Source organism: Dysidea avara, chromosome 1 (genome assembly GCF_963678975.1).
Source record: "Dysidea avara chromosome 1, odDysAvar1.4, whole genome shotgun sequence".
Lineage (NCBI taxonomy): Eukaryota > Metazoa > Porifera > Demospongiae > Dictyoceratida > Dysideidae > Dysidea > Dysidea avara.
The window spans coordinates 39,208,142-39,232,376 of NC_089272.1; the positions used below are offsets into that span (position 1 = coordinate 39,208,142).

At 37.7% G+C, this 24,235-nt stretch overlaps 1 protein-coding gene and 1 long non-coding RNA gene across 2 annotated transcripts in view; one reads left to right on the forward strand and one right to left on the reverse strand.

Annotated features, from left to right (window-relative positions):
- Positions 1–24,235, reverse strand: part of LOC136264144 (adhesion G protein-coupled receptor L3-like) — a 212,297-nt gene that overhangs the window by 65,118 nt on the left and 122,944 nt on the right. The window contains exons 16-17 of the mRNA XM_066058857.1: positions 4,693–4,804; positions 2,152–2,308 (exon numbers count right to left, since the gene is read on the reverse strand). Of these exons, the coding sequence (XP_065914929.1) occupies positions 2,152–2,308; positions 4,693–4,804 (269 nt within the window). The remainder of the gene's footprint in view (positions 1–2,151; positions 2,309–4,692; positions 4,805–24,235) is intronic.
- Positions 10,209–13,020, forward strand: LOC136250150 (uncharacterized). Its single transcript, XR_010698448.1, has 3 exons — positions 10,209–10,737; positions 10,792–11,022; positions 12,563–13,020. It is a non-coding gene; the product is annotated as an uncharacterized lncRNA (long non-coding RNA).

Sequence of the window (24,235 nt, forward strand, 5' to 3'; positions counted from 1 at the left end):
TGTTGAGTAGTTTGTGTAAGTAATTGTTTATAGCCCTATCGGTATTGTTGCTGAGTTACCGCAAGTTGATTGGGGGCTTAAGACTTGGGACGAGCGGAGTTAATTTAGCTAGCAGGCTCACTAGTTTCACCGGCACGCGGTGAGTTGATAGATAATTAATGCGATATAATGTGAATAATTAAAAACAGTTAGCTACACAGTGTTTGTGACTTAGCTGGTTTTGTAGCGGAGCTGTAGATTCCAAGTTGATGATGAGAGTTCCACTGGCGTGGCCAATCGTTCACAGTCCACTTCGTATGACTTCTGTGGGAAACTTTTCTAGTTAGATCTCTAATAGCTGAGGAACTGAAATCGAGCCCCAAACGCACAGATGACACAAATAGACGATTATAGTAAATACAACTCAATTCTGCTAATATATGGAGAATGTGGAATTTAATTATGATGTGCACTTATGCAACCAGGTGACAGATGGTGCTATAACTTGATTTCTGCTCCTGACCCACCGCTCCAGGAAGCCAGCCTGTTAACTTTTGTTTGTTGTTGAGGCAACAAACTCCATGATAGGTTTATACAGGCAGTTAAGATTGCATTATAGAGCAAAGTATAAATTTACTAGAACATGTAGTTTTTAATGTGTGAGACATTACAATAAAGAAAGTACACATAAATTGTTGTAACCTTGTAACCTCCATAACTAGCTACAACACGAATTTTCAGAAATTTTGTGTGAGAAAGATACCTCATATTGAGCCACATATGATTTAATTATGACATGTACTTATAAAGGTGCTATAAATTTATCCCTACTGTTGACCCACCACTCCTGGTAGCTTGCCCGTTAACTTTTATTTGTTGTTGAAACAACAAACTACATTACTCAGTCAGTCAGTAGAAAATTCTGTTAAATAATATATTTTTTTTAAATTTGGTAGTAACTTATTGAAAGAATTTTGGGTTGATCTGAATGTTTGGTTTTGCCTAACCAATACTACCTCATCATCATCTGGGAAAAGTGAGGCTGGTTTTTGGGTGATTTTTTAATGGGCCACGCCTACTCCTTTGTGGTCCCTATGATAGTACTGTATGATCACATGCGCACAATACATTTTGTACTACTGTGTTCAAACTCATCAAGATGGATATGTGACGTATGCATACATGCATATTATTGGTGTGGCAAAATTGTTACAATATTTACTTAACAAGTGTTTGTACAGGTGTAGGATAAACACAAGTGTTTATATTCCATATCCACCAAACTTTACTGTTGCACAGCATGAATTACTAGCTTAAGTCAAAGAGTTGAAGGTACAGCATTTACTCCTATGATTGCACTTCAGAGGTTAGAGATACAGGACAAACTATTATACTTGTTATGGAGATACTGTAACCTCATGAAAACACAAATATAATATACCTGATGCTCTCCAAAGTTCCATATAGCAATATATTGTGTGCATCTATATGAAGTAGTCAGTTAATGAAGTAGTCAGTTACTATACCTATTTCAATTACATATAATAAATGAATCACTAATGTGCCTTTGGAAGTTAAAGTTCAGTATCCAGACTGACTACTGTGTCATTGCCAAACATATTGTACATGAAACTCATGTGACAACTACAATACTGTATACAGTATAATCCCAAGTTTGGCCTCTGTCGGAAAGAATCTGGAGGGATGGAGACACCTCTACATCCCTCCTAGCTCTTTCATTACCCAAGCATCGACAAATTAAATGAAGCAAATATTTAATGTTCCTACTTTGGGCCCCCTCAAACTTCTAACGCTACCTACCATGGCTGACAAGACTCCCTGCACTTACCAAACCTCCTCAATCAAGTGGTTGCAGGAGTCAATGCAACAAGAGCAAGAATGAGCACAGTGTCTGAACAAGGTGAGGGTATAATGTAACTGGAACTGATCGTTAATGCCATACCGAGAAACTAATGCATTTACATGTCTCATTCTACTTATGTAGTTATAGCATTGTCAAGTAAAGAAAAGCATACTTAGGTAAGTTAATACCTATTCTTTTATCCTATACCATTATAATATACCTTTTTAAATACCTCAATACATACTTATATACATTTGTTATTAACTTACTGGATTACCATAATTTATGAATTGTAAGTACATCCTTACCCCATCCCAGTAATAGAAAGAAAATCATGTGCTGGAAAACCCCATGATAAATCACTTTAACAAACATCACTAAGATCATGATTCCTTCACACAACATCCAACAGAAAACAGCCAGAAAGAAGTAATGTAGAAGTACTGTAACTATTGTACAAGCTACCTGTAAAATGACAGGACGACAGATTACAAGAATCCACTGACATTAAATTGTTACTGTAAGCATTGCATTATTGTATCTATTGTATACCAAAGCAGCTAACTGTTTAAAAATGTGTGACCCAAAAAACCCTGGGTAAAAAAGTTGGGAAATCAGAGGTAGCAGTCAAAAATGGCTGGAAAGATGTTAACATTAAAAACGATTAGCATTAGCTTCATTGCAGCCATTTCTTGGCCTCCACATTTGATTTAACAACTTTTTCACCCAGGCTTTTTTGGGGTTGTATTTTTCACAGCTTAGCTGTTTTGGTATAGATACGTAGTATCTATCAGAAGGATAATAACAGTTGGCCATTAGATATTTACCTTAACAGCTGAATTCAGCATATTTTAAAGGTGGTAACTAGTTACATCAGGCTATTACGTATATCCATTCTAGATCATGTGGTCTGTCTGTTCTACTGTATTCAATTACAATATCTACATGTAATTACACGATTTTGCTTTTGAATTTGTCACCTTTGCAACGGACTTTTTCTCATTCGCAATAGAATTCATTGCTTTTGCAGTAGCAGGGGCGTAGGACTATATTTAACTTATGGGTGCCCAGTGGTAAAGCTGAAGACCAAAAAAAAAAAAAAAAGGTCTTGAGCTGATAGCAATAGCAATGGCTGCATATTGTACAATATTTATAACTATGTAGTTGACTACACTACTCTGAATGAATACTGTGACTGCTTTATTAGAGTTATTGACTGCTCTATTAGAGTATCTTGATCGTTTTAGTAATATTATTATATAGTACAGTGCGCTGACACCCATTAGTTATGCCACTGGAAATATTTATGGGTGTTGGGCACCCATGGAACCCATGCTTCCTACACCCCTGAGGAGTATGTACCGCATTTGCAATAAAAGTCATCAACTTTAGCAATGGAATTTTGTACATTTGCAATAAAATTAGCCTAGGTTCTATTGAATTTACCATGTTCGCAGGAAATTTTGTCATAAAAAATCATTGAGGATCTTGATGAGCAAGAAAATCATGTGAAGCAGCTCAAATAATTATTGGCTAACAAGAACTTGCAATAACTAGTTGCTTTCAACACTTACTGTAACTTGTTTACAGCACATTTATGAGGATTTATACCAGTATTGTTCATTATTGCACTGTACCATCAGATGTGAAGTCTGTGCACCCGAGATGTACACCTCTGTAACCACTAGATATCCAGTAATTCCTTAATAAATGACTGCATACACTTGTGGATGGATGTATGCCAAATTTGCTTCTACAGTACTATGATCATTGAATGTAGAATGAACAATTAGTTGTGACAAATTTTCTACCTGTAAATATTTATGATGCAATAGTGCCAAATTGTATTGCAAACATGCCAAAGGTGATGAATTCTATTCCAAAAGAAATGAATTCTACAGCAAAAACAATGAATTTTATTGCAAAGGTGACAAATCAAAAGCAAAAAACTGTAAGAAAAAAAATAAAAACCTGCATACCCACATTCCCATTTTGAGTATTGGAGAATGAGAAACCAATAATATTAGTTTATGTGGTATAATCACTGGTATTATGCCATTCTGTAGTGCTAAAATATTCATCCTATTAGCTAATAGGCTATTGTGTTATGCTCATACCCTGTAATTTTTTTGCATAAGTATCCATTTCCCAAGCTTGCATGATTTACCCTGAAATTTTCACTTCTAAAAGGATGACAAACTTTTTAAAAAAGAAAGAAAACATTTTAAATTAGCCCACTTTATCTTGCTGTGCTCTACTACTAGTCTGACTTGTGTAGCCAGACCACTATATCAGCACAAGGGCTTATAGATTAGACAAAAGGGTCTTGTACATTTTTGATAGGCCAGTTGTGACAGCACCTTGATCAAAATCTTAGGTGACAGATAAAAGTGTAAACAGTCTTCTGGAACAAAGAAACGTACATACAATGGCGAATTCATACGTGTGCTTGTGAACACCTTTTCGAGCAGTGTAATCGACACTTCACATTCCTACCAGGTGCTGCCACAACTGGCCTATTGGAAGTGTACCAGACCCTTTTCAGTGTGGGTGCTTATAATCTCCAATCGATAAGCCTAGTTCTGAAATAGTGATCTGGCTATGCAAGACTACTCTACTGCAACAGTCCTGTCAAACTGCTGAATGCTCTAACAATATTTTATCACAATCATTTTCACAGGCACGATATGGTATAATTATTCTGGTATAATTATTCTGGTTTAATGTACAGCTGCTTGTTGGGATTTGACCAACCAAATATACTGTAGTGCACATACATGTACATAATCCATTTATCATATTACATGTATTTGCAGTATCATAGCAACAAACTACTACATGAGACTCACTTCACTGTCTGTAGCTGTTTCTGCTCCACTAACAAATGTTATCAATGCAAATAGGAGGGCAATTGAGAGATTTAGATGAATTTTGTTGTGCTTTACTTTGAATGTAGTTTTCCTATAGTTAAACATAATTATAGAATAATATTTATTTACTTCCAGTGTTTATTCTTATCTAATCAAAAACACCCAAGCTGTAAAAAAAGGTGTGGCCTTTAAAAGGCCATGGTGAAAAAGATGTGAAATCCAAGGTGTCAGCCAAGAAATGGCTGTGATGGTAGGTTAATGGTAAAATTTTAATAATGACAATTCAGGTAAATTTGGAGCCAAGATCATGTGGCACAAAATTCACCTGACTTGCCATTATTAAAATTTTACCATTAACCTACGTACGAACCATCACAGCCATTTCTTGGTCGCCACCTTGGATTTCACATCTTTTTTCACCATGGCCTTTTTAAGGGCCGCACCCTTTTTACAGCTTGGATGTTTTTGATTAGATATCACTTCTTTTTGTATTTGCATACACCAAAGCCGTCTTATTGCCAGCTTTGCAGTTATTTTAACCTGTGTTTTTTTTCAGAGGAAGAAGACATACAAGCAGACTTTTCTATATTAACTACTGTATTTTTTATTTTATCAGTAATTAATTATTACATGCCATTTCTTTTTACAGGAGCAGCTGGGTGACCTGAAATGTAGCTGAACTCTCTACATGGTGACATAAAATGTAGCTGAACTCTCTACGGGATGATTTGTTTGTAGCTGAACTCTTTACATGGTGACTTTTTAAAGCTGATTTTTCTACAGGGTGACTTGTTTAAAGCTGAACTCTCTACAGGGTGATTTGTATGTAGCTGAACTCTCTACAGGGTAAATTGATTCTAGCTGATATTTCTATAGGGTGACTAGTTTGTAGCTGAATTCTCTACAGGGTGATCTGAACTCTCTACAGGGTAACTTGTTTCCAGCTGATCTCTTTGTAGGGTGACATGTTTCTAGCTAATCTCTCAACTGGGTGACTTGTTTCTAACTAATCTCTCCACAGGGTGATTTTTTGTAGCTGATCTATCTACAGCATGATTTGTTTGTAGTTGAACTCTCTACAGGGTGACTTGTTTCTAGCTGATCTAACATGGTGATTTGTTTGTAACTGAACTCTGCTTTAACTGATCTCCCTGATTTGTAGCTAAACTCTCTAGAGGGTGCTTTGTTTAATTGTAGCTGAACTCTCTACATGATGACTTGATCTCTCTACAGGGTGACCTGATCTCTCTACAGGGTGATTTGTTTGCAGCTGAACTCTCTACATTTTTTCTAGCTGATATCTCTACAGTGTGATTTGTTTCTAACTGATCTTTCTACAGGTGACTTGTTTCTTGCTGAACTCTCTACAGGGTAACTTGTTTCTCTCTCCAGGGTAACTTGAACTCTCTACAGGGTGATGTGTTTGTAGCTGAACTCTCTACACTTAGTCTACAGGGTAACTTTTTCTAGCTGATCTCTCTACACCGTGATTTGTTTGTTTCGGTTCTCTCTACAGAGTGATTTTTTTGTAGCTGAACTCTCTATAAGGTGACTTGTTATAGCGGGTCTCTCAATAGGGTGACTTGTTCCTAGCTGATCTAAAAAAGGTGATTTGTAACTCTCTACATGGTGCCATTGTTCTAGCTGATCTTTCTACAAGGTGACTTATTTCTAGCTGAAGTCATAGCTGATCTCTCTAGAGTGTGATTTGTTTGCAGCTGATCTCTCTACAGGGTGATTTGTTTGTAGTTGAACTCACTGCAGGGTAATTTGGTGGTAGTTGAACTCTCTACAGGCTAACTTTTTTTCTAGCTGATCTCTCTACAGTGTGATTTTTTTGCAGCTGAACTCTCTTTTTCTAGCTGATCTCTCTTTTTCTAGCTGATCTCTCTATAGTGTGATTTTTTGTAGCTGATCTCTCTACAGGGTGGCTCGTTTGTAGTTGACAAATGAGCCAAATTTCAAGATCATGTGTAATTGCATCCATGAGTTATTAAATGTTTTTGAAACACATTCATACTATAGCTGATTGTTCTACAGGGTAACTTGTTTCCAGCTGATCTCTCTACAGAGTGGCTTGTTTCTAGCTGATCTAACAGGGTAATAAGAACTTTCTACAGGGTGACTGGTTTCTAGCTGATCTCTCTATACAGAGTGATTTGTTTCTAACTGATCTCTCTTTAGGGATTATTTCTAGCTGATCACTCTATAAACTGGGTGACTTGCTTCTAGCTGATCTCTCCAGTGGTGGATCTAGAAATTTTCAGAGGGAGTTTCAGGTTCAGGAAGTTTCGCCAGAAGTTTTCAATAACTGTGATCCCAGACTGAGAAGTGTATAGCTAATATAGTCCAGCTGAGGTGAATGTTACTAAGTTATTATTATTATTGTTGTTAATTAGCAAATCCCACTAGGGGCAACATGCTAATGAGCATTACAATCACATATTATATTATTTAAAGCGTTCTTAAATGTTTCAAGATTTATTGTGTCGATGTTAGGAATTTGAAGGGAGCTCCATTGAATAATTGTTCGAGGGAGGAAGGAGTATTTGTACACATCAACTCTTGTTTGCAATTGAGTTAGCTTGAGAAGATGTTGAGCATGGGTGTAGGACACTGGAGTTGGTGATGATAAGCAATGATCAGGTATTGCTAGTAAGTTCCCGATAATCTTGAATAGGAAGGTGAGTCTAGCAATTGTTCTTCTGTTTGAAGTGTAGGCCATTCAGTCAAGACTGGTTAACATGTCTGTGATGCTATCATGGTTAGCTCAGTCTTTGATAGCTCAGTGGCCTATAGCTAGCAATGAATCAGTAAAAATCACCACAACATTGTTTCACAGTTGAATTTTACCAATCTAGGCTTTTGCAGGAGGTCTTGAAGCAAACACAGCAAAAAATACCACATTTCCGGCGGTTATATCGGTACAGGAAATGTCAAGGAAATTTTCTGTTTGAATTTCTGACACATTTCCTGTACTTGTACATATCACCTTTCCAAGTGATTTCCAGTTTTGCAGGAAATGCCACTTTCAAAAATGTCAAGGAATATTTTGTTCATATTTCTGGCACATTTCCTGCTCTAATACATGCCACCTTTCCAGGCAATTTCCACTCATGCAGGAAATGTCACATTTCCTGGAACTGGAAATGTCAAGGAAATTTTTTGGTTTACATTTCTGACACATTTCCTGTACTTCTACATATCACTCTTCCATCTAATTTCCAGTTGTGCAGGAAATTCCACAACCATATTTTGTCAAGGAGTTCTTTGTTCACATTTCTGGAACATTTCCTGTACTAGTACATACCACCTGTCCAGGTGATTTCCAGTTATGCGGAAATTTCAAGGTAATTTGTTTACATTTCTGGTGCATTTTCTGTATTAGTACATATCACCTGTTACGGTAGTTTGCAGTTAGGCATGTAATATAAGTTTGACACGTGCCACTTTTACTGTCATTGATTTGAAGTTACTATGGAATTTTAAATTGATATGGTTACACTTCAGCTCAAATTACTGTAGAATTTTGCAATAATTTTATTTTCAGTTTGTACTATGCAGTTTAACTGGTAGCTAAAGGTAGAATTATTACATGAATATATCTGCATCCACTGAAAATTCTATCGCACACTTCACAGTTTTTGTTGTCTTGCAGAATATAGAAATTAACCCATGCACCAAACTTTAATCTCGTGATCAATATACCTATATATGTAATAACAAATTGTTACAGCTCAAAAAATGCTACATGCTGTTTGATATAATAGGTTTGCCACAATTTGTAAGTGCTAGTAATGGTTAAACAAACAAATGGGTGGCTTTCCAGACATTCTCTATTGAGCCCCATTGGTAACCATGGCACAAAACAGAAAACAAGCAACCTTTGTATAATTACGTCACTTTGTATTATGAATTACACAGGATCACCATAAAATTAAATAATATTATAGGCTGTTATGTGTCATCTCACAATAAGCAAAAAATCATTTTATCGATGAGCTGGAACAATTTTCTATACACAGCGAACTGGGAAACCCATCTCCCATACATTTTCTGCAGTACCTGTTGGAACTTCAGCACACACCTTTCTACTCTTACCAGAGGAGTACCACTATAACCAGGTCAACACATAATTATGTATACGAAACCAATGAAGCTACCATCCAGTAGCCACTACTGCTACTGGATCATAGCAGTAGTGGCTAGGATCCATTGTGCCACTACAACTACAATAAAATTTCTGGGATAAATTTATAAAATTCTCACCAGCATACGTATATGTAGCTAACTCAACTCAGATATTTTACTATCAGCAGCCACAAACTATAGGGTGGTCCGTTGAGAGACTATTGACAATGAGTCAATGAAGGGGACTGAACACCATTAGGAGCTATATTGGCTACAAGAAGTATATGTCTATTTAAGGTAGTATTCCCACACAGTTTATCGTAGAAAAACAACTCTACATAATGTATGAGTTTGACACCACATCAAATGGGGTCGACATTGTGATGTGTGCTTTTGCTTTACATCTGATGCATAATTACTTACATAGAATGCACTTAAAAGATTTTGGTGTAGCTATTTGTCAATTTCCAGTTTGGCTCAGTGGGAATTGCACATGCTGTGTAGCCAAAGCTGATCATATATGCAAAAGCCTGTATCGAATTCAGGGGCAGATCCAGGGGAGGTTCAAAGGGTTCCATGGAACCCCCCTTTTGAAAGAAGAGCCTCTCTTACTCGAGATACTCTAATAGAGAAGTTACAGTAGTCTTTTGAGGAGCAGTGTAGCAAGCTATATGTATACAGTTATAAATAAGGAAATGTAGTTGGTGAGGGCATCTATGGTGAGGGGCAGCTATTGTCAGCCGGTAATGACCTCTTTTTTTTTTGATCTTCAACTTACAGCTAGACTGAAGTTGCAATTTAAAGTGGAACCCCCCTTTTAAAAGTCTGGATCCTCCCCTGTAATTATATAATCAATTCCTTCATGTATTACAGTAGCTACTACGTGTTTCAGCATGTCTCGGGCACTGAGCCAGATTGCCAGTTGCTCACAGCACTAATCACCTGTGGGCACTGAAACCATCTCTGCCTCTGGATCCAGATTGCACTACTTGTCCTGAACAATTAAATTGGTCAAATCTGATAAGTGTGAACCAAAGTGTAACCAAACAAGACTACCAAGCAGGGCTGGCTCTGGCAAAATAGGGACGGGTGGGCCACCACAGTTGAGGGCATAGCAATTGTAGCATATTTTCAAGGGGGTCTGGGGGCAGCCCCCCCCCTCCACCAGGAAAATTTTTAAAATCATCACTCAAGCCTGAGATGCAGCAATCTTAAAGCATTTTTAACGTAATTTAGTTGGGTACTGACAGTTGCTTGCTGCTCAACATAATCTTTGAAATAAGTCTGAGTGTACTGAAGGGCTGAAATAATATCAAGTAGCAAATTCTTACGTGCAATTGTATGGCTTCTCGTACGTTAGTCTGTGCACTAGAGTTTAAAATCATAGATTATAGCCCTCTATATAATCTATGGTATAGCTACGTATAATATTTAGCTAGCTGTACATAATATGAGGGAAGATACTCTCTTTCTCTTCTAGAGTAAAAGGTTGGGTGGGTCGCAAAGAGCAAGAATTTTAACCGATCGATTTTAACCTAAGCGCGCAACTTAATAGTTTTTTTTTCTGACAAAAGTTGAGTCGTTTGTTATGCTGCGTGGGAACATTAAAAATGGCGACGTTGGCAGGTGCTGGCAGAAAGTTGGAGAGAATCGAAGCGTTCTTCTGTGACATAGAGAAAGAGAAGACTCCGCAAGCAAGTAGTGAAATAAAAGAATGCCAGTGAAGCGGCCGTCTTGACTCGAGGGGTTCTGGACTCAAGTCACTACTCGCACATCACCCGCCTACCTTAACAGCTATAATTCCATATGGGTATGTGAAAAGGAATGGTATTATTGCCACTGCTTCTAATGTGAGGAAACAAACAAGCTCTTCTTTCGGTGCAGGAAAACAAGGTAGGCATCATTTAGAGTCGCCTAGTCCAGTACACAAATATTTATTATATCCAGGTTATCAAAATCGCACTCATCAATAGAGTAGTATGTCTGGAGATAAATATAGTGTTACTCGTCAGCAGAATGTATCACCAGATATATTAAGAGAATGGTAGCTTTGCCAAGATGGTGAACATCATTAAGACTATAGCACCTGTTGAAAAAGTCCATCGGACCTCAGGATGCCAACCTACAATTGAGTTTGAGCTGTTACTGAATATCGTTGATGTGTCACCTGGTCTGTAGGTGAGGTTCTCTTTTGTGATTACAAGTCTTGTTTGTAATTATGTATTTGTTTGTAGTATGTGTTTATTCTGTGGTGTATCATTAAACAAGGCCACAAACAGACATCCTGTTCAAAATATGTGTAACCTTATATCCTACATTGCTCATATCTTGCCTACAGTAATTGGGCTAAGTACCTTGAGTAGTATGTATGCATTCCCAGGTGCATTTGGATTGAACATAATACCACACAGTACTTTACCATTATTTGTAACTTGATTTTAGAAAGCGGATCCAAATTATACACCAGGGGAAATTGAACGACCACCTCTAGTGGGTAGCTACACTATCAAACTATCCGGCAATTTTGATGCTCAAAACTGGTTTCTTGAGGTTATGTTTTCTGGGTGCCCTGTCAGGCTCTAGTCACATTTTCTGGCTTTGACACGAGGACATCGCTTCATGAGAATCAGTGGTGGATGGCCTTCAACAGCCAGCCAAAGATTTTGGTATTGATTCTGCTGTATTTCAGCCACTTAAGGAGCTAGTTTTCAAGAATAGCTGCCAACCTGCTACTAATAGGCCTAATGTATTTTGTGGAGTGGACTCACACTAAGTTAGAAACAGCTTCTTAACAATTATCCAGGAATTTCCTAGTTCTTGTACCACTGTAGACACTAATGTCAAGCTAAAACTACTGAAGCTGCTCTTCCTACAAAGTCACAAATATCGCACGTGCACTAATTTATTAGAATATTTTACAAGATGTTATAATAGTGCATAAATAGTTAGATATAGGCTACACATAGCCGTTTCTACACAGTCTATATAGTGACAACATATTTTTAGATGTAAACTAGCTTAGCGGGCAGCATTAAGTGGATAGCGCAATACTAACAACATCGCTAAGTATTTACTTCTGGTCATTCACAGTAGCCTATCCACTAGTACTAAGCAGTAAAGCAGCAAAGGAATTAATCCTACGCAACTACAATAGCCTCCACCACTGCTAGTATGCACAAGTACACATGTTTTGTAAACATTCTATTAAATTAGTGCATTTGCGAACTCTGTATCTTTGTAGGAAGAGCAGCTTCAACAGTTTTAGCTTGATAATGGTGTTTCCAGTGGTACAGGAGCTAGATAATGCCTGGATAACTGTTAAGAAGTTGTTTAGTTCAGTGCATGAGTCCAGTCTGCGAGTCCAGTCTGCGAGTCCAGTCTGCGAGTCCAGTCTGCGAGTCCAGTCTGCGAGTCCAGTCTGCGAGTCCAGTCTGCGAGTCCAGTCTGCGAGTCCAGTCTGCGAGTCCAGTCTGCGAAATACATTAGGTCCTACTATTAGTGTGTTTTCTATGCATAGTATTAATGTATTCAGTTTTTCATATTTGTTGGCCCTGACTACAAACATTTTTCGTATGGTTACACTGGATCTGTTTTCAGTAATCTTGCATCGTTCAACTTTCTTAAATGTCCAAGAAAAATAGTTATATTGTAGTGTAGGTTGAATTTTTTTGTTAAAGTGTATTATACCGTGCATTCATTTACATTATACAATTTGCAGAAACTTCAATAAAGTGGAGCAGCTGTAATATGCCGAACTTAAGGGCAAGGTGGAAATAGCTATCAATCAAGAAGATATTAAGTGACATCGATACACCAAGAGAGTGGAGAGACATCTAGCAAGGAGTGACACGATGAGCTAATGAAAGTTAAAACTCAAGCGTAAGGAGTAAACATGCTGATATGATGATAAAGATGGTAGTCAATTGAACAGGTTCAGCCCAGGTGATCACACTTTGTCCCAAGCAAAAGAAATTTCGTGATGGGTCACAAAATCTAATATATGGTACTGTACTATGTGACTAACTTGTAGCTATACTATACCCTTGTAACTGTGTACATGTATATAATGTAATACCATGTAGATATTATTGTTTACAGTTTTTACCACATGTATAAGTTTCATTGATACTGTACAAGAAATGTATTTGAAATTTCATTAATACTGTATAGAAGAAATCTGTTGGAAATGTCATAGATATTGTATAAGGGAAATCTGTAGGAAATTTCATAGATATTGTATAGGGGAAATCTATAGGAAATTTCATAGATATTGTATAGAGGAAATCTACAGGAAATTTCATAGATATTTTATAGGGGAAATCTATAGGAAATTCCATAGATATTGTATAGAGGAAATGTATTGGAAATTTCATAAATACCTTATAGAAGAAATCTGTAGGAAATTTCAGATGTCCAGTGTAGGAAATCTGCAGGAAATTGTGCCCTATCATGTAGTAGGAAATGTACAGGAAATTTGCAAATTTCCTGTACATTTCCATCTCCCGGATATGTGCTGGAAATGTCACCTGTCCTGTAAATTTCCTGCACATATCCTGTTACAGGAAATGCCACATTTTTCCTGTGAAAACAGCACTTGCACGCATTAAAACAATAATTATTTTTGGAGGCACTTAACACGCTTAAACGCCATTTTTCACGAGTGATTTCAAAGGCAAAAGTATGAAGTTTGGCTAGCAGAAAAGTCCCAATATGTATAACTTCTGGTGATTTTATCGCCTACAGAAATCATAAATAAATTCGTGGCGCACGCTATTTTCAGTGGGAGTTTCAGCTGAAACCATTGCAACCCCCCTATATCCGCCACTGCTCTCCACAGGGTGAATTGCTTGTAGCTGAACTCTGTACAGGGTAACTTGTTTCTAGCTGTACTCTCTAGTTTGTAGCTGAATTCTCTACAGGTAGCGTAACTTGTTTCTAACATTGTCTGATCTTTCTACAGGGTTTCTTGTTTCTACTAGCTGATTTGTTTCTAGCTGAACTTTCTACTAAGAGATTTATTTGTAGCTGAACTCTCAACAGGGTGATTTGTAATGTAGTTGGACACACTACAGGGTGACTTGATCAAGCTGAACTCTCTACAGGGTGCCTTGTTTCCAGCTGATCTCTCTACAGAGTGATTTTTACTAGCTGATTTCTCTACAGCATGATTTGTTCTAGCTGAGCATTCTACAGGATGACTTGCTTCTAGCTGAACTCTCTACAGAGTGACTTGACTCTATCTGATCTTTTTTACAGGGTGACTTGTTTCTAGCTTATCCTTCTATGGGGTGATTTGTTTCAAGTTGGTCTTGTATAGGGCGATTTGAAATGTAGCCAATCTCACTACAGGGTGACTTGTTTCTAGCTAGCAGATCTCTCTACAGGATGACTGGTAGCTGATTTCTCTACAGGGTGACTCCTTTTTGGCTAAACTCTCATTTTGTTTCAAACTGACCTCTCTACAGGGTTGCTTGTTTCTAGCTGATCTCAATACAGGGTGACTTAAAAACTAGTTGAATTTTTGCAGCGTAACTTGTTTCAACCTGATCTCTTTACAGAGTGATTTGTTTCTAGCTGATATCTCTACAGGGTGATTTGTTTCTTAACTGAATGCTGTACAGGGTGATTTACTGATCAGTCTACTGAGAGATTTGTTTGTAGCTAAACTCTCCACAGGGTGACTTGAATGTAGTTGGAATCTGTGCAGGGTGATTTTATCAAGCTGATCTCTCCACAAGGTGCCTTGCTTCCAGATGATTCTCTACAGAGTGATTTTTTTTCTAGCTGATTTCTCTACAGTGAGATTTGTTTCTAGCTAATCTTTCTACAGGGTAACAGTTTCAAACTGATCTCTCTACAGGGTGACTTGTTTGTAGCTGAAATCTCTACTGTGTGACTTGCTTGTATATAGATGACTCTCTGGATGACGATTTGTTTTTACAGTATATAGCTGAACTCTATACGGGTGACTTGTTTGTGCTGCAGCTGAATTCTCTACTGAATGACTACTGAACTCTCAACTGGGTGACCTATTTGTAGTTGAACTATCTACAGGTGACTTGTTTGTAGCTGAATTCTCTGCTGTATAGGTGGCTGAACTATTTACTGGATGACTTGTTTGTAGCTGAACTCTCTAGAGGGGGATTTGTTTGTAGCTGAACACCATACAGGGTGACCTATTTGTAGCTGAATCTCTCCAGTGTGAAGTTTTGTAGTTCAACTCTCTACTGTACGACTTGTTTGTAGCTGAACTCTCTACAGGGTGATTTGTTTGTAGCTGATCTCTATACAGGTTACTTGTTTCTAGATGATCTCTTGAATTCTCTTCAGGGTGACTGCTCTATTAGAGTATCTCGATCTCGCACTTGCTACACCAAGTTGGATTTCGTGTTATAACTCCGTGGCTTTAAGTCTGATTCTTCTACACCATTGAAGAGCCTTCTAAGATGATTACTCCATCTGTACAGCGATTTTCAAAGCATTACCCCAAGCGGTTTATCTGGTAGGCGTGGCAAGTAGTCATTTTTTATTAGCTAATCTTGATTGCATAATTGTTACACACTGTTGGCTTTTTCGTTGTATCTTCCTGGTTTTTAGCTCGATTTCTTTCAAACCACAAAAGGTTTGAGGTTCAATAGTTAACCTATTCACCCACCAATTTTCAGCTTCTTCCCTTAAGCGGTTTACCCTGTAGGCGTGACAATATATTGGTGTATCATATTCCAGCCAAAATTGGTACCGAGATACGCCTTTATACCCCCCTTCTGTGTGCCAAATTTCAAGGCAATTGGATATGGCGTTCGCATTTTATAGCAGTTTTTGCAAGTGTGCGAAAAGAGGAAGAAAAATAAGAAGAAAAAAAACCCAAGAGCCAATTTTTGAAGTCACATATCTCGGGAACGCTTGAAGCGATTTCGCTCAAATTTGGAATGTGGAGTGCTGTAGGTGGAGGGAGTGTCCACAGCAAAAATCGTCTTGTTTCATCAAGGCAGCACAGAGCTACGGAGGTGCGAAAATTGCGTTTTTGTTCTTCCTGTCAATATACTCACGGGTGTTGCGCGCCGGCTTCTTGGGCCACACGACACACTACCGTGTATCTTGATACACAGCAGTAAGCAAATGATTTGCTACATTCGCAACACAGGACTGCTTTCTTTTAAAAATTGCAAACCGAAACATGAACTTTCGAATTTAAGTTTCCCTAGCTACCAGCCAAGTACAAGAAAAACCAAATATTCCTCACAGTATTGTGATAAGGTTGGGTGCATAGTCTGTCTATGCTAGGGTCCGCAAACTGAAAAATCAACTTTTACAAATTGATCCCCCTACCATTGTGGGATGTTCATTGTAGCATACCATTGCTAGATCCACCATGAAACCGGAAGCACGATTGTTGTCTTAATGGAAATTACGAAGTTATCTCACGAAATGTAAAATTTATTATTTAAATGTCGTGCTCCACACCAATGACTGGATGAAACTTGCTACTTAGCTAGATCTTATCTAGAGTTGTTGTAGCTAAAAAGTACACACAGCAGTAAGCAAATGATTTGTTTCTTTCCCAGTACAGGACTGCTTTCTTTCAAAAATCACAAAAAAAAATTGCAATTTTTCAAATTCAAGCTGCCCTACCAGCCAAGACAAGTAAAACCAACTATTCTTCACAGTATTCCGATAAGGTTGGGTGCATAGTCTATCTATGCTGTTAGTCTGGAAAGGATCTGAGACTTCTCACCATCTGGGTGATGAGCGTCAAAATTTTCCTGCTTCATTTCACGTGATTCTCTCAATGATGCTGAAGTCCCTTCCAGCACTTCTGATGTTACACTGATCACCTAATGTTGTTTATAATGATGATAAAAGATGGACCAAAATGTTTGGTAGTAGTAGCAGTTGTTGCTTCTGTGATTTCATATGACGTAGTATTCCAGCAGGTCTCCAGGGGCCCCACCTAGCTCCATTCGAAAATGAAAGATTTAGTGCTTTTTCAGTTTATTTTTGAATATTTTGCAACATGATGGTGTTGTAGGATGATCGAGTAAAGATTTGAAGCCACTGTGGAGCATGAGAGGTTGTGTAAATCAGTTTTGGATGATTTAGCTGCCTCTAGTGGTCTACAGCTTCGAAGTACGCATGGAGGGTATCGATGAAATAATAATTGGCACCAACTGTCCAGGGATATCTTTTGCTATCGTTCCAGTCTGTCATTGGTGGGTATTGTGGCTGCAGAATCGTTGGAAATGGCTAGAAGGCACGGTATAATTCCCAAATGTTGCAGAAATTTTTGATGCTAGTCACCCAGATGGTAAAAAGTCTCAGATCCTTTCCAGACTTACAGCATAGATAGGGTCCTCAATCCAAAAAATCTACTTTTACAAATCAACCCCCTACCATTTTGCGATGGTCATTGTAGTATCCCATTACTAGATCCACCATGAAACCGGAGGCACGATTGTTGCCTTCACAGAAATATCGATTTTAGCTAGTATTTCATGAGATGCAAAAAATATTTTTTAAATTTTGTGCTCTACACAAAGAACAGGATAAAGCTTGCTGCTTAGCTAGATATTATCTAGAGTTATTGTAGTTAAAAAGTACGCACAGTAATAAGCAAATGATTCACTGGGTTCCTGGCACAGGGTTGCTTTCTTTCAAAAAGCAGAAAACGAAACATGAATTTTCAAATTCAAATTGCACCAGCCAAGACAAAAAAGCCAACTCTTCCTCATGGTGATGTGATAAGGTTGGATACATAGTCTGTCTATGCTGTTAGTCTGGAAAGGATCTGAGACTTCTCACCATCTGGGTGAAAAGCATCAAATTTTTTGTGTGTCATTTTTATATATATTATAGATTTGTTATTGTACAAACTCAATCATGAGTATATTCGTACATATGTAGCTAGCTACTTATTTACAACTTTATATAATTATTAAATAAATCAAGAGATGGAGCTTGGATAATATGATCATCTAGTTAGTTCCATAATTTTATTGTAAAAGGAAAGAAGGAGTTCTTATAAGCATCTACCCTTGTTGGCAACTGTAGAAATCTTTGATGGTGACCTCTAGTTGTGGTGTTGCTTGGTCTAAACTGTTGGTGCACATTAATATCTACCATGTCATTAATTATTTTATACATTAGTGAGGCTCTCAAATTATTTCTTCGCTTCTCCAATGTGTGCCATTGTAAACTGTTCAATATTTCTGTCACACTAGCTGTTCTATTATAGTTATTCATCACAAACCTTGCTGCTCTTCTCTGTACCATTTCTAATTTATAGATGTTATGTTCATGGTATGGGGACCACACTGTACTGGCATATTCTAGAATGGGATGAACAAATGTATTATAGCAGTAGAGTTTAACGTTGCAGGACACTTTGCTAGATTCCGTTGTAAAAGACTTCTTACTGAGTTTGCTTTTGCAGTGGTCATGTTAACATGTTGTGTCCATATAAGATTTTTGTCGATAATGACACCCAGATACTTTGCTGATGGTATTAAGGTATTGGATAGGTAATAGGATGATTGATCATAATTAATTTTATTGGTAATTCTCAAAAATTCAGTCTTTGAAGGATTAAATGACATCTGCCAAACATCAGCCCATTGTGATAAAGTATCCAAATCATTCTGAAGGGCTACCACATCTTGTTCAGAATGAATACTTCTGTAGAGTAAAGTATCATCTGCATACAACCGAATTTTTGATGAAATATTGTGTATAATATTGTTAATGTAACATAGAAACAAGAGTGGTCCCAACACTGACCCCTGTGGCACTCCTGAAGTTACTTTACACAGTTGGCTATATTCACCATTCACAACAACTTGTTGGGATCTGTTCGTCAGAAAGCTTCTAATCCATCTTAATGCATTTCCACAAATACCATAGTGACTAAGTTTGCTGCAGAGTCTGTTTATAGGTACGGTATCAAAAGCTTTGGACATATCTAAGAAAATTGCATCAATTTGTCCTGATAGGTTGAGAGTAGTGGCAAAGTCATCAATTGTTTCAATTAACTGGGTTTCACAAGATCTTCTGGATCTAAAGCCATGTTGTTGGTCAGCAAGAACGTTGCGTTTATTTAAATGAGAGTAGATATTTGAAGATATTATATGTTCTAGGGTTTTGCACACAACACTGGTAAGAGAAATTGGTCTATAATTTGCTGGTAAACAGCGACCCCCTCTCTTAAAAACAGGTACCACAAAAGCTTTCCTCCAATCATCAGGGATAATTCCGTGTTCTAAGGATCCTTGGAATAATATTGTAAGACAAGGTGCTAGTTCTGAAGAGAATTCTTTCAAAAATCTGGTTGGAATATTGTCAGGGTCACCAGCCTTTTGAGCATCAAAGTTAGACAGTAATTGTGTCACGACTTTAACATTAACTTCAATACAGTCCATATCTGGAAAAGGTGGGCCTGGTACTTCTGGTGTTACTGAAGTATCTTCTATTGTAAACACAGACTTGAATTGATCATTAAGAGCATTAGCCTTATCTGTATCATCTGTGATTGTGTTCCCTTCAACTGTCAGGGTTGTGATGCCAGTTGTATCTTTACGACAATTTTTAATGAAAGACCAAAACTTTTTGTTTTTACTCTAGGCTCAGATATTCTTGATACATAATTGTAGTATACTCTGCGGCATTCATGCTGAGATCACTTTTTTATGTTTTTGCAGTTGGACCAATCACTTTCTAACCCGGTAGAACAGGCTTTATTATATAACCTTTTCTTTTTCCTACAGATACGTTTGGTTCTGGTGGTGACCCATGGTTGATTGAATCTAGAACTAGGATATGTGTAATGCACAAGCTCCATACAATCCATACACATTGTTTTGAAGTCATTCCACATCTTTTGTACACATGAAGTGGTTGTATTAGAGCTAGTGAAACTTGAAGTAAATTCTGTGGTAACTTGTGATAACAGTTGGAAGTCAGCTTTTGCCCACTGATAAAGTTTTCTTTTAGCTGGACACCTGTACTTTGCCGTAATGAATGATTCAACATAAACTGCATCATGATCACTGATTCCTGGGATGGGGATACATTTATTTATAAGATTTGGCCTGTTTGTAGCAAAAATATCCAGAGTGTTATTTCCCCTAGTGGGAAAGGATACCATTTGTGAGATACCTGAATTACAGAATGGTTCCAGTACTAAGTTACAAAAAGACTCAGGGTAGTTATTTCCATTATGTGAATTTGTAAGCCAGTCAATGTTAGGGAGATTTATGTCTCCTCCAATCCAAATAATTTCCCCAGGGAAGTCAGTTATTATATCCTGTATAAGATTACACAATGACTGAAGATATGCAGCATCACTATTTGGTGGTCTATACACAGCCAGTACTATAATTAGGTGATGATTTAGCCGGAGTTTGCAAGCAACTGCTTCAACATTGGTTGTAAGAGTTAAGCTTTCCATCTTATTACATGCCAGAAAGACACCACCATAACCATCATTTCTGTCTCGTCGGAATACTTCGAAGTGTTGTGGTGCAAATATCTCCGATGATGAAATGGTAGGATTTAGCCATGATTCTGTGCCAACTATTATGTCAGGTTTATATTCATGAATCAGATTATCTAGAACAGTCTTCTTTCCGGTGATACTTTGACAGTTTTGATTACTGGGGAATTATTAATTTTGGGGGGTTGATTATTATTATTGTGCAAGCTACAGTGATTTACTAGATTAGAGTTTAATGAAGCTAGTCAATTGTCTGAGTTATTTGTGTCCATAGTAGAGGAGTTATTTTCCTGAGTGTTAGCTGCCTGTGGTTGTGTTGCCCCTGCACTATTATCCTGAGAGCTAGGAATAAACTCTGAGTTTACTACATTTCCATGCAACTTTCCTTTGAGAAGCAATTTGTTGCTAACAATTTTGATGTCTTTTCTACTTTTCCCAGCTTGTATCAATCTCCATCTCTCTTTCATCAATATCATATCCGCAACTCTCTCTTCTGGTGAAAGATCTGGTTAGTTATGGTTAGGCCTTTAGGAAGATTCTTTCTGGCTCTCAGAAGGTTAGAAACATCATAAGATCTGTTCAGCTTAACTAAGATAGGACGAGGATGATTGGCTGATTCATTATACTTTCCAAGTCTGAAACTGTCCTGGATGTTTTGAGGTCCAACATTGCTTCCAATACTAGTAAGGATTTCTATGATTTGGTCTAGTTCTTGCTTCATACGGGCAGATCTGCTAGTCCCTTTTGGGAATTCTTTCAAGCCATACAGCACAATGTTATATTTTCTGCTATCAGTTGTTAGATTTTTGCTTAGTTTTGGGGTGATAGGACAGGTTTTGGATGTAAGGGGAAGGCTGGAGTAACACTAGTTACTGAATGTGCAATTTGATTTGCATTTTGACTATGTAGAGACTCCAGAAGTTCAGTAATTTTAGAAGTCAGTTAAAGTATGAATTTGTTCTCTTAATTCAATAATTTCCTTTTTATACATAGATTGCATACAATACACACAGTAGAATGGTGATTCAGACTCACCAGCCATTGCATATGCAGATTTTGAGTCCAGAACATTTCCGATGGAACCATGCTGCACAACCACCTTCACAGTAAACTGCTTCATCACCAGGCTGGCCATCTTGTGTAGACTCCTTTATAACCTCTTCACACACGCAACACGTTTCCGGTTCATCGTCAGAATAATCACGAGTTGCAGCTTCGTTCTGGGTAGGCGAAGTCAAATTTGGGCGATTTTGTTGCTTCCCTTGATGGCTAGCTTAGAGCGAGGTATGGAAGCTGTGGATGAAATAATAATTGACAACCGCTGCTACCAAACGTTCACGGACATCTTTTGCTATAGTTTTAGTCAATAATTAATGATTGTTGTAGCTGTAGAAGCGCTGGAAATGGCTAGAAAGTGCAACACAATTCTTTAACGCTGCAGAAAATTTTTACGCTCATCACCCAGATGGTGAGAAGTCTCAGATCTTTTCCAAACTAACAGCATAGTCATAGATAGACTATGCATCCAACCGTATTGAAACACTATGAGGAAGAGTTGGTTTCTCTTACCCTGGGTGGTAGGGTAGTTTGAAATCGAAACTTCGTATTTCTTTGTCTGGTTTTTCAAAGAAAGCAACGGGCACCCAACAAATTATTTACTTATTTCTGTACGTACTTTTTAACTACAACAACTCTGGATATGATCTGGATAAGTAGCATGTTTCATCCGGTCCTTTGTGTGGAGCACGAAATTTTAAGAATAAATTTTGCATCTCGCGAGATACTAAAAATGATATTTTCGTGAAGACAACAATCGTGCCTCCGGTTTCATGGTGGATCTAGCAATGAACATTTCACAATGGTAGGGGGAGCGATTTGTTAAGTTGATTTTTCAGATTGCGGACCCTAACTAGAAGAAAAAACGAAGAAAAAAAAAACCCAAACTTTGGCTGCTGTAACTGCAATTTAGTTTCAATCGGATAAGGGATCACGGAGCTACAAAGGTGTGAAAATCACAATTTCTTTCAGTCTTCCTGTTAATATACTCACAGTGTGGTGCGCCGGCTTCTCGGGCCGAACGACACACTACCATGTGTCTTGATACAGTAGGCTTTTATCACCATTGTATCTGGATAGTTACAGTTTACAAAGTTCAATAATTGCATGCGAGACAAAAATTGATAAATTCAGTCATTACTACAATAATTATATCAAGCAACTTTCCTTTCGGCATTAACACTTTAATAAAGTGAGAACTCACATGTCCACTCGACTCAGTTCAGCACATCGAATCAGCCCGTGAATGTAAACAGTTTAAACCAGAATATCAGCAACTTTTGGCTGAGCTGGATCGTTTGAATATTTCTACCTGCTATAGAACTGTAGAAGTCAGTGTTTTGGGTCACTTTCAACCTAAGTCTATCCATGCAATCAAGGACGTAACTTGTTTCACCCAGCAAGTATTTTCTTTGTCTAAAGCTAGTATTAGAGGACTTTTGAATGAGATGGCCAGAGCCTCAATATCTGCTTCTAAGTAGATATTCTTTGGTCGAAGCTCAAGGGAATGGACTGTCAACCCGGACTGCTTTTAAATTTACTAAATCTGTTTTGTAATCAATTTTTGTGTGTGTAATTAATTTTTCTGTATGTGTGTGTGTAAATAGTCTTTCTTTTCCTTGCCATACCTGCGTGCTGACCCAATTACCTGTCAGTTGTGCGGTCGCATGTTGTCTGAGGATCCACTTACTTTTATTTTGTATACACCTTGTTCATCATAATTTGATGGTTAATAATAAAAAAATTCTTTCGTGTTCATTAAACTATTCCATGGTTGTTCAGGAGATAACAGGCATCCTCATCAGAACTGCCCAGAATACTGCATGATCAGTTGAAAGTGTGCGGGTAAAAGTGTATGACATAAAATGTATTGTGTAAATAATTGTGATCAACTACCCAAGGTTGGGCACCATACCTAGACCTTTCTCATGTCATGCCATGCTGTATGGTTATATACAATCACTGAACTTGACTAGGGGACTAGACTGGTGGACTGGACTACTAGACTCAAGTTTATTTCTTTCTTCTCTCATTTTCGGCACATATTATTTAGGCAATTGGTTGTGATTATTGCTACATTTAATGTAGAATATATACAGGTAGACCTGTCTTCTACTTTGCGCTGCCTGTGCATTTTACACAATGAGTAGGTAACATTGCCATTCAATCTTGAAAGAGACAGCTGTTAACTACATCAATTTGCTTAAAGCTTAAATGAAAGTATATACGTACTACTCTGTTTTACAGTCAAACATTTCTTTAATGGCATGATCTTCAACGGGTCATGCATAACTACCATTCTTCTTATCGTGGAGTATAAATCATACAGAACATGTTTAGCTACATGTATATAATAAACATGCATCCTAATACAAGTAATGGTCTTCCAAGTCAGCGACTGTCTTGCTATTCCATCAATTTGTAGGCGATATATATACACCCTGTATAGCTGAAGCTGGGCAAGTCTGACATATTCTGGCATGGCTACACAGCTTTCTTTTGTGTGTGGAGGGAGTGGTCCAACTACATAAGATTAGCTATATAACAAACAATAGCCAGTTGACCAATATTTGGTGAAAAACCTGAGTCCAGTAGTCCAGTCCACCAGTCCAGTCCACTAGTCCAGTCCAGTGATTGTATACAACCATGCTGTACAGTAGCTAAGGCCTGATATTGCACAAGAACAAGAAAAATTTAAGAATTTTAAGCTTGATTAGAAGGTTTCATATACCTGAAGATATACTAGTGGACATTTTATTCCTACTTTAGTCTATAGCCATGACCATCAGCAGGTATAGGTGACCTCCCTTGTTTCACTGCTTTTTATCAAGACACACGATAGTGTGTCGT